The 14,679-nt window shown below is 36.2% G+C and overlaps 1 protein-coding gene across 1 annotated transcript in view; it reads left to right on the top strand.

Annotated features, from left to right (window-relative positions):
• The first annotated feature begins 1,237 nt into the window (after nt 1-1,237).
• Nucleotides 1,238-14,679, top strand: part of LOC5571483 (ras-GEF domain-containing family member 1B) — a 172,107-nt gene continuing 158,665 nt past the window's right edge. Inside the window, exon 1 of the mRNA XM_021848584.1 lies at nt 1,238-2,787. Coding sequence (XP_021704276.1) covers nt 1,603-2,787 — 1,185 coding nt within the window. The 5' untranslated portion in view covers nt 1,238-1,602. The remainder of the gene's footprint in view (nt 2,788-14,679) is intronic.

The raw sequence follows: 14,679 nt of genomic DNA, 5'->3' as shown, positions 1-14,679 counted from the left end.
GATGGTATTGACAACCACATTCTTATTTCCAGGTTCCTATTAGGTTTCGTTTTTGTTTTCTTGTTTCTTGTTGTGTGGAATCTTTTCATCCCTCTTTTTTGGGTTCTTTTATTTCTATTTTTGGTCTCTTTTTCCAGGCAAGAGGTCTATAATTTCCTATGGTTAAGGACTCAGTCGTTACCAGTCCTGTAAAACGAAAAACTTTCCTAATCTTGAGGTAACCACTTACATCCTTTGCGTTTGAACACCTTAAATACAGTAATTTTCAATTTCCAGCTCAGGATGATTCCATAGAGTTAAAATATTTCTTAGCCTTACTGTGCACAAAATATTTGCCAACGTCTATCCTACCCATGGTTTTGAACGTGGGCGCGCCTCTCTTGTATAATATTGGCCCCAAAAATTCTCCAGCTCTTACAGAAAGTCTTTCAAACTTGGAGTTCTGACAATTAATCTGAAGTGTGTTAAAAGAACAGCTTACCAGTATGGACTAGATATTGTAATACCAGGAAGAAAGCTCTGTAGAGGATCCAAAATAAAATTTTGAAAATGGTTCTGAAGCTCCTTACTTGGTATAGTACTAATGAGTTACATAGAATATCTAATGTCGTAACATTTAATGTTTTAAATTATACTAATAAAGGAATTAAAAATTATAATAATGAAAAAAATAATACTAAGGACCAGGATTTAATTAAAATATTTCGCGCCAATTGAATGTATTGTCGCTTACACTTAAACTACTCCATTCGAAATTCTTTCCAAACTGAGCTCCCAATTTTTGACACATTCTGTCAGAATCTTCAAAGCTTTGCAAACATAGCAAGAGCGCCTGCGCGGAAATTTCGCCCTCCACATTCCCCCATCATTGCAAGGATCCTTTCGCGTGAGCTCCCACCCAACCCACCGGAGAGCATAATAATGCAGCGCCAGGATATGTTTGTTGTTATTCGAAACGCGGGGCGAATCCTTCCCTTAGCTTAGCGAGTTGAGTGAGAGGTAATGCTATCAGTGGGCTTGCCTTACGATTATTCCGCTATGAGAGAGTCACTTGAATGCTTTCCGGTGAGGAAATTCGCATGCCGCTTTTCCCGCGACGCAAGGGGAGGAACATGTTTTGGCGTACAACCGCCCCAGATCGGGCGTTTCGCCCACTTCCACAAAGTTCTCCTCTTTCCCCCTTTGGCCCAGACCCTTATTGGCACTGTCTGGCATGTCAAACGGCAGGATATTCGCCATCTAGGTAAGCTTCGGCACGGAAGGTGTCCTGAGCGCAACATGGATGGTAAACGAGTGTCTAGAGTTTAATTCGGGATATATAACTACTTATAAGATGTAATTTGATATATTCGGACAGTGCTGTGTTATTTCATACTCGAGATTGGAGGAATTGGATCGGCGTAGGTTTTATATTGAGTACAGATTGTCGGGGGAAACTCCATTGTGATTTTAGTGATAGAATAGACGCGAGTTTAAAGTGATTATGGGCATATTTGAATTGAAGCGGAAAGCTCTCGACGTCTAGTAGATGGTATTGATCTCTGTGGTAAACGTATACTAGATTTTGTAAAGAACGCATTAAGTGTTAAGTGAACATCGTCGATGAAGATGATACAGCACGGTGAAAAAAGGCAGAGTGCTGAAGAAGGTGTTCCCCGTATGAAACCAGCCCTTCCAGCCAAGCCGATCAATATTCCACCCCCAAACCATCACCACATTGTTGTAGCCAGTTCCGGTAGTTTGAATCCCATAAATTCCGGCTCCAACAGTAAAGTGAGACAAATTCGCAAAAACTTTACCGCTGCGGCGAAGTCTGTCGACGGAGATTCATTAGAATGCGGCAGCAGCAGCAGACGTCACTTTCCGACATCGCATGTCGTTGCCACTTCAGCTCCAGACGAACAGCTGAGGGTTGGCATTGGTGGAAGTGGTGGTCGTAGTGGAAGTGGTAGCGGTATGTCAACCACCCCACAAGCAGTGGCATCGTCGTCATCCCCGCGTAAAAACGATCCAGTAAAAAAGCTCGCCGACAAAAAAGTCGCTCCTTCCTCACCAAGCCTTGGCTGCTCAAACGACTGCTGTGGAATAATCCTAAATTCTAACAGTCATAAACAAGGCCTACAGAGTCACAAAAATGGCACCAGCTGTAGCCTCAGCAGTGCCAGTACCGTGGCAAAATCATGCTTTCCAATCGAGGACACCAAGCAACTAAAAAGCAAGAAATACGAACAGGGTCGTATCAAATCGTCCAGCGACAGTGTCGATAGTTCGCTATCATCCAGTTCAGGCGGCTTCAAAGATCCTGACTTCATAACACGCCAAACAATGGCCTTTGAGCTGTACAAGAACCGCGATACGAACACTTCTAGTAGTAGCACATGTATAACTAAGCCGCCCCAACACATCCAAAGCATATCTCAATATCAGAAATCATCGAAGCAACTAGAGCAAATGCTAGCACAACGACTGGAGAAGAGCCTAGCACTGGGTGGGGGTGGTCCATCGGCTACGATTGTTATGGCCGGAACTCCGCCCGTGCATCCTAGCACTGCCACACACCTCCGAGCACGGAGTATAGACACAGGGATGGGAAGTTCCAGTTTAAGCACCAGCAACAGCAGCAGCGGTGGCGGTTGCTATCTGGGGTCGAGCACGATTCCGAAGCAAATCCAGCAAAAGTTGCAAGAAGAAATGAAAATGCAATGCAAGAACATAAAGGAGAAGTATTTGATAGAGAAAAGGCATCCCCAGGAGCACTACAAACCGGCGTACAGAGAAGCAGAGCCGGTAAGTAGCAAAGCGAGAGTAGAATGAAAATTACCAATTTCGAGAAGAAAGCACCAAAACGAACCAACGAGATTAATTTGCCTTATGTGGTTAACCACTACATCCCCCATCCTCGACAAGACATTTTTTTGAATACCGTCAAACGGGGCTTCTTCTGACATTATTTCCATATTCTTCAATTTAGAGGATTTGTAACTCAAAGTGTTATGGATAGATTTCGATAATTCTTGCATATATCTACATTGTATATGTGCGTAAAAAATGTGCAAAATATGAGACAAATCCATCAAGATATAAAAATATTGCTTGAATAGTGAAAAAATGTGTCCTTCAAAACAAAAATGGGGCTACTATGGACACTTTTAGAAATCAATACCATTTGATAATAAAATACTTTATTCACATCAATTTATAACAGATTCTATAGATTACCGTCCTTATGATGTTTTTGAACGTTTTTTGATCAACAAACATAATTTAAAAAATGTAGAGCTCAAAAAAATTACACATACCTATACATACATCAAAACATTTTCCAAACGCACTAAATATTAGGTTTATACGATATGTCCGGGTTAACGATCACTAGCCTACAAATCCGGACAGCGTTTGAGGCATCCTGTTTTCTCAATACAAATGATTGTTTGCACAAATTGTACTCACTCTTTGCTGCACACACTTGAAAACTATTATTCCACACACTTCACAGCTACGCAAGGCACTAAAATTGTATAATTTTGTAACTTCGTTTTAACTCGAAAGTGCAGACGTTCTGGCCAAAACTTTCACTATGAGATTTGGTTATCTGGAGGAATGACGCTCAACTTGTGTCGCCTATTTGTTTTTATTTTTAATATTTCGTTACAAAGGATTACTAGATGAAATAATGAATTAACATGAACAGACATATTTAAAGCTACGAATATAAATTTTAAATTATATTTACCATTTGATTTCATATTAAATTTAATAATTACAATCAGAGTGTCCGGATATTGGTACCGTCCGGATTTTGATTCATCACGATATAACATTTTTCTGCGAAACATGCTCTTCACAATTTTTAGTTTGTAACTTCAAGTTTGCCTTCTTTAAATGAAACTGTTAGTTAAGTATGCTTGACTGGTTAAGTTGATACACACGAATTATGTAACAACCAAGTACTGCGATGATTGATAAGTTTTGTACAAAAACACTCGTTTTGATTTTCAATGTTATGTGAATGATATGTAGAAGGATCTCATGATCTCATGCAACTAAAAGTAATTTTATTTGAAGTGTATGAAGTATAAGAAGAAAGTTTCGCAAGATCATAAGCAATTCAAATTTTGCTTATGTTAGAAGCATTTTGGTTCTCAATAGTTTTAAGATAACGAAAGAATAGTTTATTAGTAGCAGGTGAAGTATGCAATTACTTTGTACTGCAGATTCACGTAAATATGACCGAACATTTTTTTAACATTATGTTGTGAGTTTACTGTTTATACGTATTGAAATATCCCCAGCAACACACATGTTATAATTATGAATTATCGACTGGTATAAGACCAAAATTAGTCATATTAAAATTGATAATACACAATTATAACATGTGTGTTGCTCGGGATATATGTTATATTGTTAATCACTCTTCTGAATCCTCAGTTTAATTTTGTTTGTGATGTAAAATATACAGTATGGCCCATAAAAAAATGCGAAAATTGTTTGAACGTGAATCTAGCATCCACAAGCGTTATTTTCATTGTTTTTGCTAGTGAATGTTATTTCTGTTTATTGTAGTATATTCTATCATAACTTCGCTATCTAGGACAATTTTTGTCGTATTTTTCTTACTGTCCTAAATAATGTAATAAAGCAAAGAAGTTCAAAGGTTTTGTCCACCCATAGCTAGAAACAGCGTCTGATTGTCGTATACTCTGGTGATAAACTTTCCACCTTCAAAAATCACACTTTATTGTTGTTAATTTTAGCTTGTTCGGTATCAGAAGATGGAGGAGTTCTTAGAGAACGTGTTTTCCATGGTTACAATAAAATATTTTTCCAGGGTCATAGTTTTGAGGGCATTTGCGTCTTATAGGTTTGATATGCCTCTATTTTTTGTTAAAGTTTAGTAAAAAATAAATACGGAGGCCTATAACAGATTTTTGAGGATGAAATTTGTTCCTTCGGTTAGAGACAACTTATATCAATACTAGATCATAGGTTTTAAGCAAAACGGAGCCGCTTATCACACTTATATGGAGGTTCAATGAAAGCTCGCCAAAATGAGCCGTTTTTTTTTCGAAAATATGTTTAAGTCTCCAATGACCCAAGTATGAACCAATTCTATTATTTGATATGGGCGTATGCTGTAGACAAGGTCTGTGAAGAATCTCACGAAATCGTTGATGTTTTAGAAGCTTTCATCACACAGATATTGAACTCAACGTCCGCATGATAAAATTTGAAGGTATGCTTCCAATTCCTCTCTAGTAACGTGAAAGTAACAGATAAAAATCATGTCCAAAGCAAAAAACTGAGTCTAAATAGATTAAACAATACAAGTAATGAATAATATTTATGTTTCATTCACATTTTCTATGTAAAAATTACCATTAAACATGATATGACGATTTTCGCATTTTATTATGGGCCATACTGTACAAACCAACACTCTGATCTAAAAAAAAAGGCCGTAAAATTAAGACCTTTGATCAATTATTTGTATAAAACAACAACTTCCCCCATTGAATTATCGAAAATTTCTGTGGAACATGATTATTCGATAGTTTTCTGATGCCCTCAACAACTTTGTACGATACGTGAAAAATTCCAAAAAAGTTCACATAGCGAATGTTTTGTACCTTGCGAATATTTGTTCGGATTTTTTTGATACATTTTCTTACTTATCCTGTTATTGTTGATGTTGTTCCAAAAAATGTTCATGTTAATATTTATGCTGCAAATAAATCCAAAATGCGAATGTCTGAAGTAGCCCCGTCTGACGGTAGTTGCCATTTCAATGATTCTCATTTGTTTTTTATTTATTTTTTTAATTTTAAAAAGGTACAATTTATTTGTGATAAAAATGTGCGTATAATATAGAACCATACCGGAGATCATCGGGATTATCCTGAGGTACACTGCACATTGGTCCCAAAACCATATCTAGGAAGACACAAATTATTGCGCCTAAATCATCAATTTTAGATATATGGTTTTTTCGGCAAAGTTTCTTCATATTTTCCAGACATTTTTTTCAGTGATGTGAAATTAGGGTGATAACTTGATAACTTTTTATACGATAACTTCTCGCAAAAACTTTGTTCCGAGCACTTTCAGAACATTTGATTGCAAAACTTTTTGCCGAAGAAACTACTCTTCTATCTCTTATGGTTACAGAGTTATCAGAGATTTTCTTCTAAAAAATTGTTGTTTTCAAATTCCGATATCTCTGAAAGGCGCAAACGGATTCTCAATATTTTGTCGCCATTAGAATGATTATTTTTTATGTTTATTGTGAAAAAACTGTGAGGACGTTTTTTGTTTAAAGAAATTGAGCAATTCTCGCTGAAACCAGGCCGCCATCGGCACCCATCGTTAGAATTCCAATTTTATGTCACTGGATCGCTAGTTCTCGATAAAACTTAAGGGTGGTCCTTTCTGTTTTCTCAAATTGGTGGACCCCTCGTACGGCCAGCTAGCTGAACAGTTTGCGAAAAAGCCCATTTTTCGATAAATCTTGGGTGTTTCTTCACGGGATATGTCTCATATTTCGCTTGGAACACATAGCAAACTTAGTGGCATCGTATAGAGAAAGGATATAGCTTTCATTTGAACTCGAAAAAATTTTGGCGGCCATTTTGAATTTGGCCGCCATCTTGAATTTTGTTAGAAAAATCGTTTTTTCACCATTAGCGCACCGCTAGTTTTAAATTCTGAGATCACCATCAAAAAGCTAAGGAAAAATTGCGTAAGATAGGCTACAAAAACTAGGTGAGCAATGGTATTTACCCTATCAAATGAACGATTTTCTAAATCATGTTAGACGATTTTGACGTATATGGCGAGTGCAATCAATACAAAATTCTTTTTTTTTACCGGGTACAAATTAAAAAGTGTGTTTGTTAAAGGTGGTCAAACCAACGGGGTACCCGGTTATATTACTTATATAACTACTACTAAAACACATGTAATAATTCTAAATTTATATCACGTATAATTCTAAATTATAATACCACGTATGACGAAATATGGAACAATTATGCCCATAACGGGTACACTTACTAGAGTAACTACAGTATGGCACACAGAAATTGCGAAAATTGTTCGAACTTGCGTTGAGCACACTTAAGCGTATTTGTATTGTTTTCGTAGGAGAAGGGGGATTATGGGGGACTAAAACTCTTTGCTAGGTGACCTTACGATGATTTCTTCAAGGATTTTCCCAGAAATTTCTCCAGAGGTTTCATCTGAAACAAATCCAAGAATTCTTCGAACAATTTTCCCATGAAATCCTCTATTCCTTGTAAAATCTCTGGAAGAATCCCTGTAAAAATTCTTGTAGGATTCTCTGATGGGAAATCCGAGGGAATCTATGGCGGAATTCCTAAAGAAAACCCTGTTAGAATTTTTAGAGGAACACATTTGAAGATTGTTCTGGAGTAATCCTTGGAGAAATTCCTGAAGAATTTGTTGGAGAAATCTCTAAAGGAGTCCCTGTCTTGATTTTTCTAAAGTAATGCCTGGAGGAGTCAATGCCAAAAATCCTGTAGGTATCTCTGAAGGATTACCTAGAAAAATTACTTACTGAAGGAACTTCTTAAGGGATTTCCCGAGTGAATCGCTGAAAAAATCCCTGTAGGCATCTTTGGGGAAATCCATGTACAAATTCATAGAGTAGTCCTTGCAGAAATTCCTGGAAAAATCATTGTAGAGATTAGCGTTAGCATAGTTACGGTATACTTCGTAGATTGGGTACTAGCTATAATCATGTTTTAGCTTTGATAATCTAATTGAGATTGCTTTCAGGAACAAGGCTTGGGAGTTAACATTTATCCAATCTTAAACAAGAGTATCAAAATCATAAATACTGCTATTCCCGGACACGTCTATCTTTACCGTAACTTGGGATAGGGAAGGAAATGTTGATGTAGCACATATTTAACGAGAGGCCAGCGACTCAGCACCACCCTCTGCTACGGAGTTAGGTGTTGGAAGCGGTATTAGGTCATGATTCGCCTGAAAAGCACGGCAATGGAACCGGAGAATTTGTTGTTCAATTGTTTTTAATTTAATCGTTTGAATGGCGGCAATCAAAAGAGAGAAAACGATTTATTTATAGTTTACAAAAACATTGTTTCGCGAAAAGTTAGTCGATTAAGCGTTCTTCCGTAATAGAAAACTTATCGTTAAACATTAAAAAGGAATACCGATCCCTCTAGCTTAGCTTAGCTTAGCTTAGCTTAGACTGACTACACATATCAATGGTTGCTATTCCGTGATTGACGGAAGTCAGTGAAAATGCACAAAGAATCAACTAGAAGATCGGCTGGGATTGGCCGTAATCTTCTTCAGTGTGCATAATTCAGTGCCTCTATTTATACATGGTCAATAACGGCGCCGGCCACGTCCTTGTAGTCAGGTGGGATTGGGGAAAGGAATGTTAGTGTGTCACCTTTGCTATTAAGAGACCGTGTTTGCCTCTGCATCTCCACAAAGGTTACTGGGAGGGATGTTTGTTAATGGGGAGGATCTTTGGGTCACAGGATTCACTTTGATAAGCGATTAGACCATGATAAATAATTATTGGTGAGATATAAACATGATTATATGTAAATATAATATTTTCATTTGATATGAACAATATCTATGTAGAGAAAACATATGCCGACACAAGAGGTTACGAACCTTTCAAAATTTGTTGAATAAAGTGAACCTTTCGCAAGTCTACATTTGTAGTGTCGAACCATTCAAAGTTTTTTTTAATTACAAAAATAAAGGTAAAAAGAAAAAGGTGTTTTGAAAAATAAATTAGACATAAATAATTTATGAATCAGAGTTTATGTCGACACTCATAGTGACGAACCTTTCATAGTTTGTTGAAAAATCATATTTACGTCTCACCGTTGTAACGATTAAAGGTGCAGTCATACATATTTTAAAGATTAGAAATAGTAGCGTGAAACGAGCTCACCAATTGATCCGTCATCCTTGATCAGCAACAATCCACTTTCAGCTTCACTCGTTTGCTCGGCTATATAAAAGCACTCAGAGAAAATAGGCGCGCGACCCGAGAGGGAAAACAACTGACGACTGATCGGGCTTTCTTGATGCACTGCCCAGGAGCAAGCATCAACGTCGAAAGATCAAAAAAAAAAAACTAATCGAATACGGCACTTTTTCACTTTACTCGACCGCTGCGCGACATGTTTGATCCTCATCGCCGGCCCCCACAGGAGCAAGCGTCAAGGTCGAAGGATCAAACACAACTAAAGGATCACGCCACTTTTTCACTTTCACTCGATCGACGCGCGACATGTTTGATCCTGCCCTCATCACTGGCTCCCGCAGAAGCAAGCATCAAGGTCGAAAGATCAAACACAACTCTAAAAAGGAATACCGATCCCTCTAGCACAGACAAACAGACGTAACACTCTAATTATTTTAATCGTACAGCATAATGGCGAAATAGAACCACTCGTGGCGCTTGTATCGCTTTTGTTTGAGTTTGACGTTTGCTGACTACCGCCACCTAGTTCGCAGTTGGCTAAATGAAGTATTTCTAGCATTGGGCGTAAATGTTCACGTGACTATGTTTTGAAATGATAATTATTTTAGCTGTTACGTCTGTATCTATGCCTCCTGGGTCATCGGATTGTCCCGCCAAAAAAAAAAGATGTATACGAATTGTTACAAAAAGAAACGACCAAAAACAATATAAACCGCAAAAAACGAAAAACAAGAATAAGAATACAAAATTACACAAAAAAAAACAACAACAAACATATAGTCCAAAACGCACAAACCGCTAAAACAAACGCGGATGAAAAAATAATCGATCACTACGCATATTTAACTACGCAATAAGCGATTGGTTGAAACAAAAAAAAACGACATATGCAAGCTGACAAGAAAACCGACGAATCATGCTCTTCACGATATTTTTCCGTAACTTCTAGAAAAATCACTGTAGAGATCTCGCGGAAAAATATTCGGAAAAATTTCTGGAGGATTTTTTGTAGAGATTTTAGAGGGGAGATCTCTGGAGAAATCCCTGTAGAAATTTTTCGGAAGAAATCTCTGGAATAATCCTTGGAAGAATTTATGGAGATATATCTCAAGAAATATTTGGAGAAATCTCTGGAAGAATCCGTGAAGAGATTTTCCTTGAGGAATTCATGTAAAGGTTTTCCCGAAAGAGTCCATGTAGAGGGTTTTCTTATGTAATCCTTGGAGAAATTCCATTTTAGAACAGGAATTTGAACGCAATCATAATTTTAGGACCGGTTTAGGTTTAGCTCTAGGAAAATTTTAGAGATCACTTTTGGGAAATCACATGGATGTCTCTAATACTTTCTTCAGAAATTCCTTCTGAAATTTCTCCACAAATTCTTTCGAATCCCTATGCTAGTGATTCCTCAAAATTTCTCCAACAACTAAATCCTCCAGGGATTTCTTCAGCATTTCCTCCATGAATTGTTCCAGAATGATTGCAAAAGAAAAATTTCTTCAGAGCTCCTTCTATGTTTTTCCAGTTTCCAAGTAAAAAAACAATCTCCAGAAATCCTTCCAGGAATTTTTTTTAAAGAATAATTTGGAAATCCTCTGCATGGATTTCTCCAAGAAAATCTTCACATGGATTCCATTAAAATTCCATTAAAATCTTTTTATAAATTCTTTCAGTGACTTCTCTGAGGTTTTCTCCTGAAATTTTTCCAAGGATTATTCAAAGGATTTCTTCACAATATTTTTTTACAGTAATTTCTCAGAAGATTGCTCTAGAGATTCGAGCAAAATGTCCAGATTTTTCTAGGAACTTCTCCAAAGATTAGTCCAGGATTTTTTCCAGGGATTCCTCAAGAGATGCCTCCACGGATTCCTTTAGAAATTTACCAAGGTGATTTCAGAAATTCCTTCGAAAATTTACCCAGCTAATCCTTCAGAGATCCGTTAAATTTTTTTCTGGGGTCTTTTCCACAAAAAAAAATTCTCTACAGAGATTCCTTAAGAGATTTCTCCAGCAATTTCATCAGAAATTCATACAGAGTTTTCCCGGGTATCCCTCCAGAAACTCCTGCAAGAATTCCATAAAGTTCTACAGGGATTTCTTTATATTTATTTCCAGAGGTTCCTCCAGGAATTTCTCCAAAAAAATCTTCAGGAGAGAAGTTCTTCGAAGAACTCTTGAAGAAATCCCTGAAAGATTTATTGGAGTAATTTCTGATAAAATCCCTTGTTGAGAAATGTTTGGAGAAATCCTTTGAAGAATTTTGCAGAATCTCAAATGGGAGAAAATAATGCAAAGTTTAGAACATCCGTTATTATTGTGTTCATCGTAGCATTTACAGGACTTAATTTTGAATGTTTGTTTTGTCAGTTTGAAAACTTTGCTAAGATCGCTAAAAAATGATATTTTCGTCTGTTAAGGGTCATGGCAGCTGGTGATACTTTATTTACTTCACAATCACAGTTTGCGATCGTAAAAAAATAATAGTTAAAATATTAATCTTCAGTTTGTGCAGGATTCAAACCATATTATGGTAGGTAGACCAGGAGGTACTTAACAAAGCCACAGAACAATTCACGATTTTCTGGTAACCAAAACTGGAATTTACGTAGATTTTCATCATATTTTATACAACTTTTTAAAATTATACCCCTTAACTTTAAATTCCATTACCCGAATACCTGAAGACCGTCACCGCGAGTGTCTGTTTCTAGAATGGCAATACTTCGAATTCCATTATCACGGGACAATGTCATTCAAAGTAATTACATATTCGGGTCAATAGCATTCAGCGTAATAGTGCGTTCAGGGTGATGACAGTCGGGTAAATTGAAATCGGGGTTAAGGCCAATAGCCCGTCATTCGTTTTGGTAGCCATGTTGACATTTCAGGTCGCAATTTCAAAGTGATAAAACTCAGTTCGCAAAGTTCATATTGATGTGGAAAAGTATCACTAAATGCGCTGACGTACAGAAAGAATGCTGATACTTTTTCAGTTACGTCAGTGCAATACCAACCAATTTTCTTTAACTCAAAATTGCCTTAAGGTATAGAATCTTCTCAAGAGAGTTTTAATTTTTAAAGAAGACATGCAACATTAAGCTCTGCAAGTGTTATTAATTAAGCGTGTTTCAAGTACTGCAACTTTCTCTTAACGAGTTAGCTTGAGAATGAGTTGATTGATTTAAACAATTATTTTACTATTGTATTTACCCAGGGCTCTTACGTGTTTGTGTAATCGAAAAGACCGGGAAACCCAAAGTTAAAATTGATGAATTGTGAATAATCTAAATGTAGTGATGTATGCTACAAATAATCACAAAAGTATTAACAGTGGTCTAGAGTTGGATACTTTGGACAATAGTGCATTACTCAGCAATTGAAGTTTAAGTTCTGGTGCAGTACAAAGTTAGCTGGAACATCCCAGGGGGTATTATTTTATTAATAATGACACAAAAATGGCTTCGTATTCCTTACAGCACTTGAGCCTTTGAAAAATTAATCAATTGGGTCCTAAAATGTTTAATGAATTCTTATTTTTATTTAATAATACGGAAGAGCATGTTCTTGCAACTATTTTAGCAAATTTTCCAGCTCAAATGACGGCTATAACATTTTTAAACTTAAATTTTAAAAATGGTTCCAAATATGAACCTTGACACTTGTGATCATGTTTGACATACACTCTTTCGACAAAAATGCCACAGGGCTTATAGTTTTAACACTGGGGTTGTTCCTATCTGACATTTCGAAAGGGACACGAAAAACAAAATATACCAAAAAATTGAGTTTAAATCAAGGGGTGTGACAAAATCTCAAAAATCATAAAAAAATGTTTTTCGTACTTAAACCAATGAAAATCATTCAAAAATTGAGTAAACATGTGTTTCTGCCCTAAACTCAAGCGTTTGGTACTAAAATTGGGACAGGGCTTTAGGACCCTATTGTGAAAGACTTTGACGATATGTAATTGCAATGTATCATTGGAAACATTTTAACATGCTTAACGGAATTAGAATGCCTAATAAATCTATTTATAATTAATGTTTTCAATAGTTGCACCTCAAAAAGGGCATAACTACAAATTTCGCTTATCTTCTCATTCAAAACACCACCAAGAGGTTCCAAATAACTAAACAAACCAACCTTGAACCAAATTTTGATGATATATTGCTTTTGATAATCACGGCCAATGATAACGTGTTTAAATATCTCAGATTTCCTTTGAATTAGTGGACTTTGGATGCACAAAAATTTTGCCCAGACATGCAACTTAGCTATAGAAAACGACTGGTGAGCACAGTCGAAAACATATCCTATTTTCAACATCAAGTTGATGTCATAACTTGATATCAATTTATCATTATTATATTCGATATCAATTTGCTCTCAATGATAGCAGAAACAGTAACAGGGGTAACGCGTCCTATCTAGAGAACAGGGAGTCGTGAGTTTGATTCTCACCGAGAAGACGTGTAACTTTTTCGCAAACTTCACATAAATTTGTCCATTTAATCTAATTGCAAAGAGGCGATCCATTAATTACGTAAGACAATTTTTGGGGGTTTTCAACCCCCCCTCCCCCCATGGTAAGATTTTTTGTATGAAAATTAAAAATAAATTATATGGCGCGTAAGAAATCTCAAACCCCCCCTCCCCCCATAAACCCTTACATAATTAATGGACAGCCCCAAAGTATATGTAATGTTTAGTTTTTCGGTAGTTGTCAATCTATGTTAGCTTTCCTGGAAATAGCTAAAAAGGAATTACACAAGGTAACAAAAATGACCTTTTTGCGTGTCTCAAGGATCAAATTATGCGTCTATGGTAGATTTTAGATTGCTGAATCTGATGCCACTCTTAGAAATATTCCAGCACGTCACAATTTTTAGCTACAGGTCGCTAAAGTTGTTTGAAACACTGGTTTAATTGATGTTTACATAAGATTTAAAGTATGATTTATCTTTTTTTTGTGATATTATCCACCAAGCAGGCAAAATAGGACTTAAACTTTCAATTTAGATATAATTTAGTTGAAATTGCACGATAAAAAATAGTTTAAATCGATTTTTTTAACATGCTTGCAGCCTCCATATACAAATCGTCGTTTCTCTTATATGGCAAAATACAATACTTTTCTGAACCACCAAAAAATAATATTTTACCATCGAAAATATTACAAAATTTGTTGATAAGTATTGTGTTACACATTAAGTATAAATTCTGTGGCAAATTAATTAAATAAATTGTCATACAAGCTGACAAACTTGTATGCAAGTTGGTTGAAATAGACAAATTTTGAATTTTCAACAGTTAACTTAAAAACTAGACGTGCTAACCCCTAATTTAGTAAATAGCTGTATTTTGGTTCTTGTGACAAAAACGTGTTCCACAGTGTTATAGGAGATGTCTTTGGAGAACTTTCTCTAAGGATTTCTCTATCAATTCATTTCAATTCAAATCATTTCTTTTCTACCAAAATATGCGAAAAAATCCCTCCAGATATTTCTCCAATAATATCTCTCCAAATATCGACTGTTTCTATAGGCATTACTCCAGGAAGTTATTAAAAGAAAATATAAATATTTTTTTGGAACAAATCTCCCAGATCTTTTTTTTTTCTAATATTCCTTTAGAAATTTATTTATTTTTTTTTAATCTTACTTCAGGTATCTATGGATTTG

Source organism: Aedes aegypti, chromosome 1, assembly GCF_002204515.2.
Source record: "Aedes aegypti strain LVP_AGWG chromosome 1, AaegL5.0 Primary Assembly, whole genome shotgun sequence".
Taxonomy (NCBI): domain Eukaryota; kingdom Metazoa; phylum Arthropoda; class Insecta; order Diptera; family Culicidae; genus Aedes; species Aedes aegypti.
The sequence above is the reverse complement of the archived record's forward strand: the minus strand, read 5'-3'. Positions and strand labels throughout refer to the sequence as shown.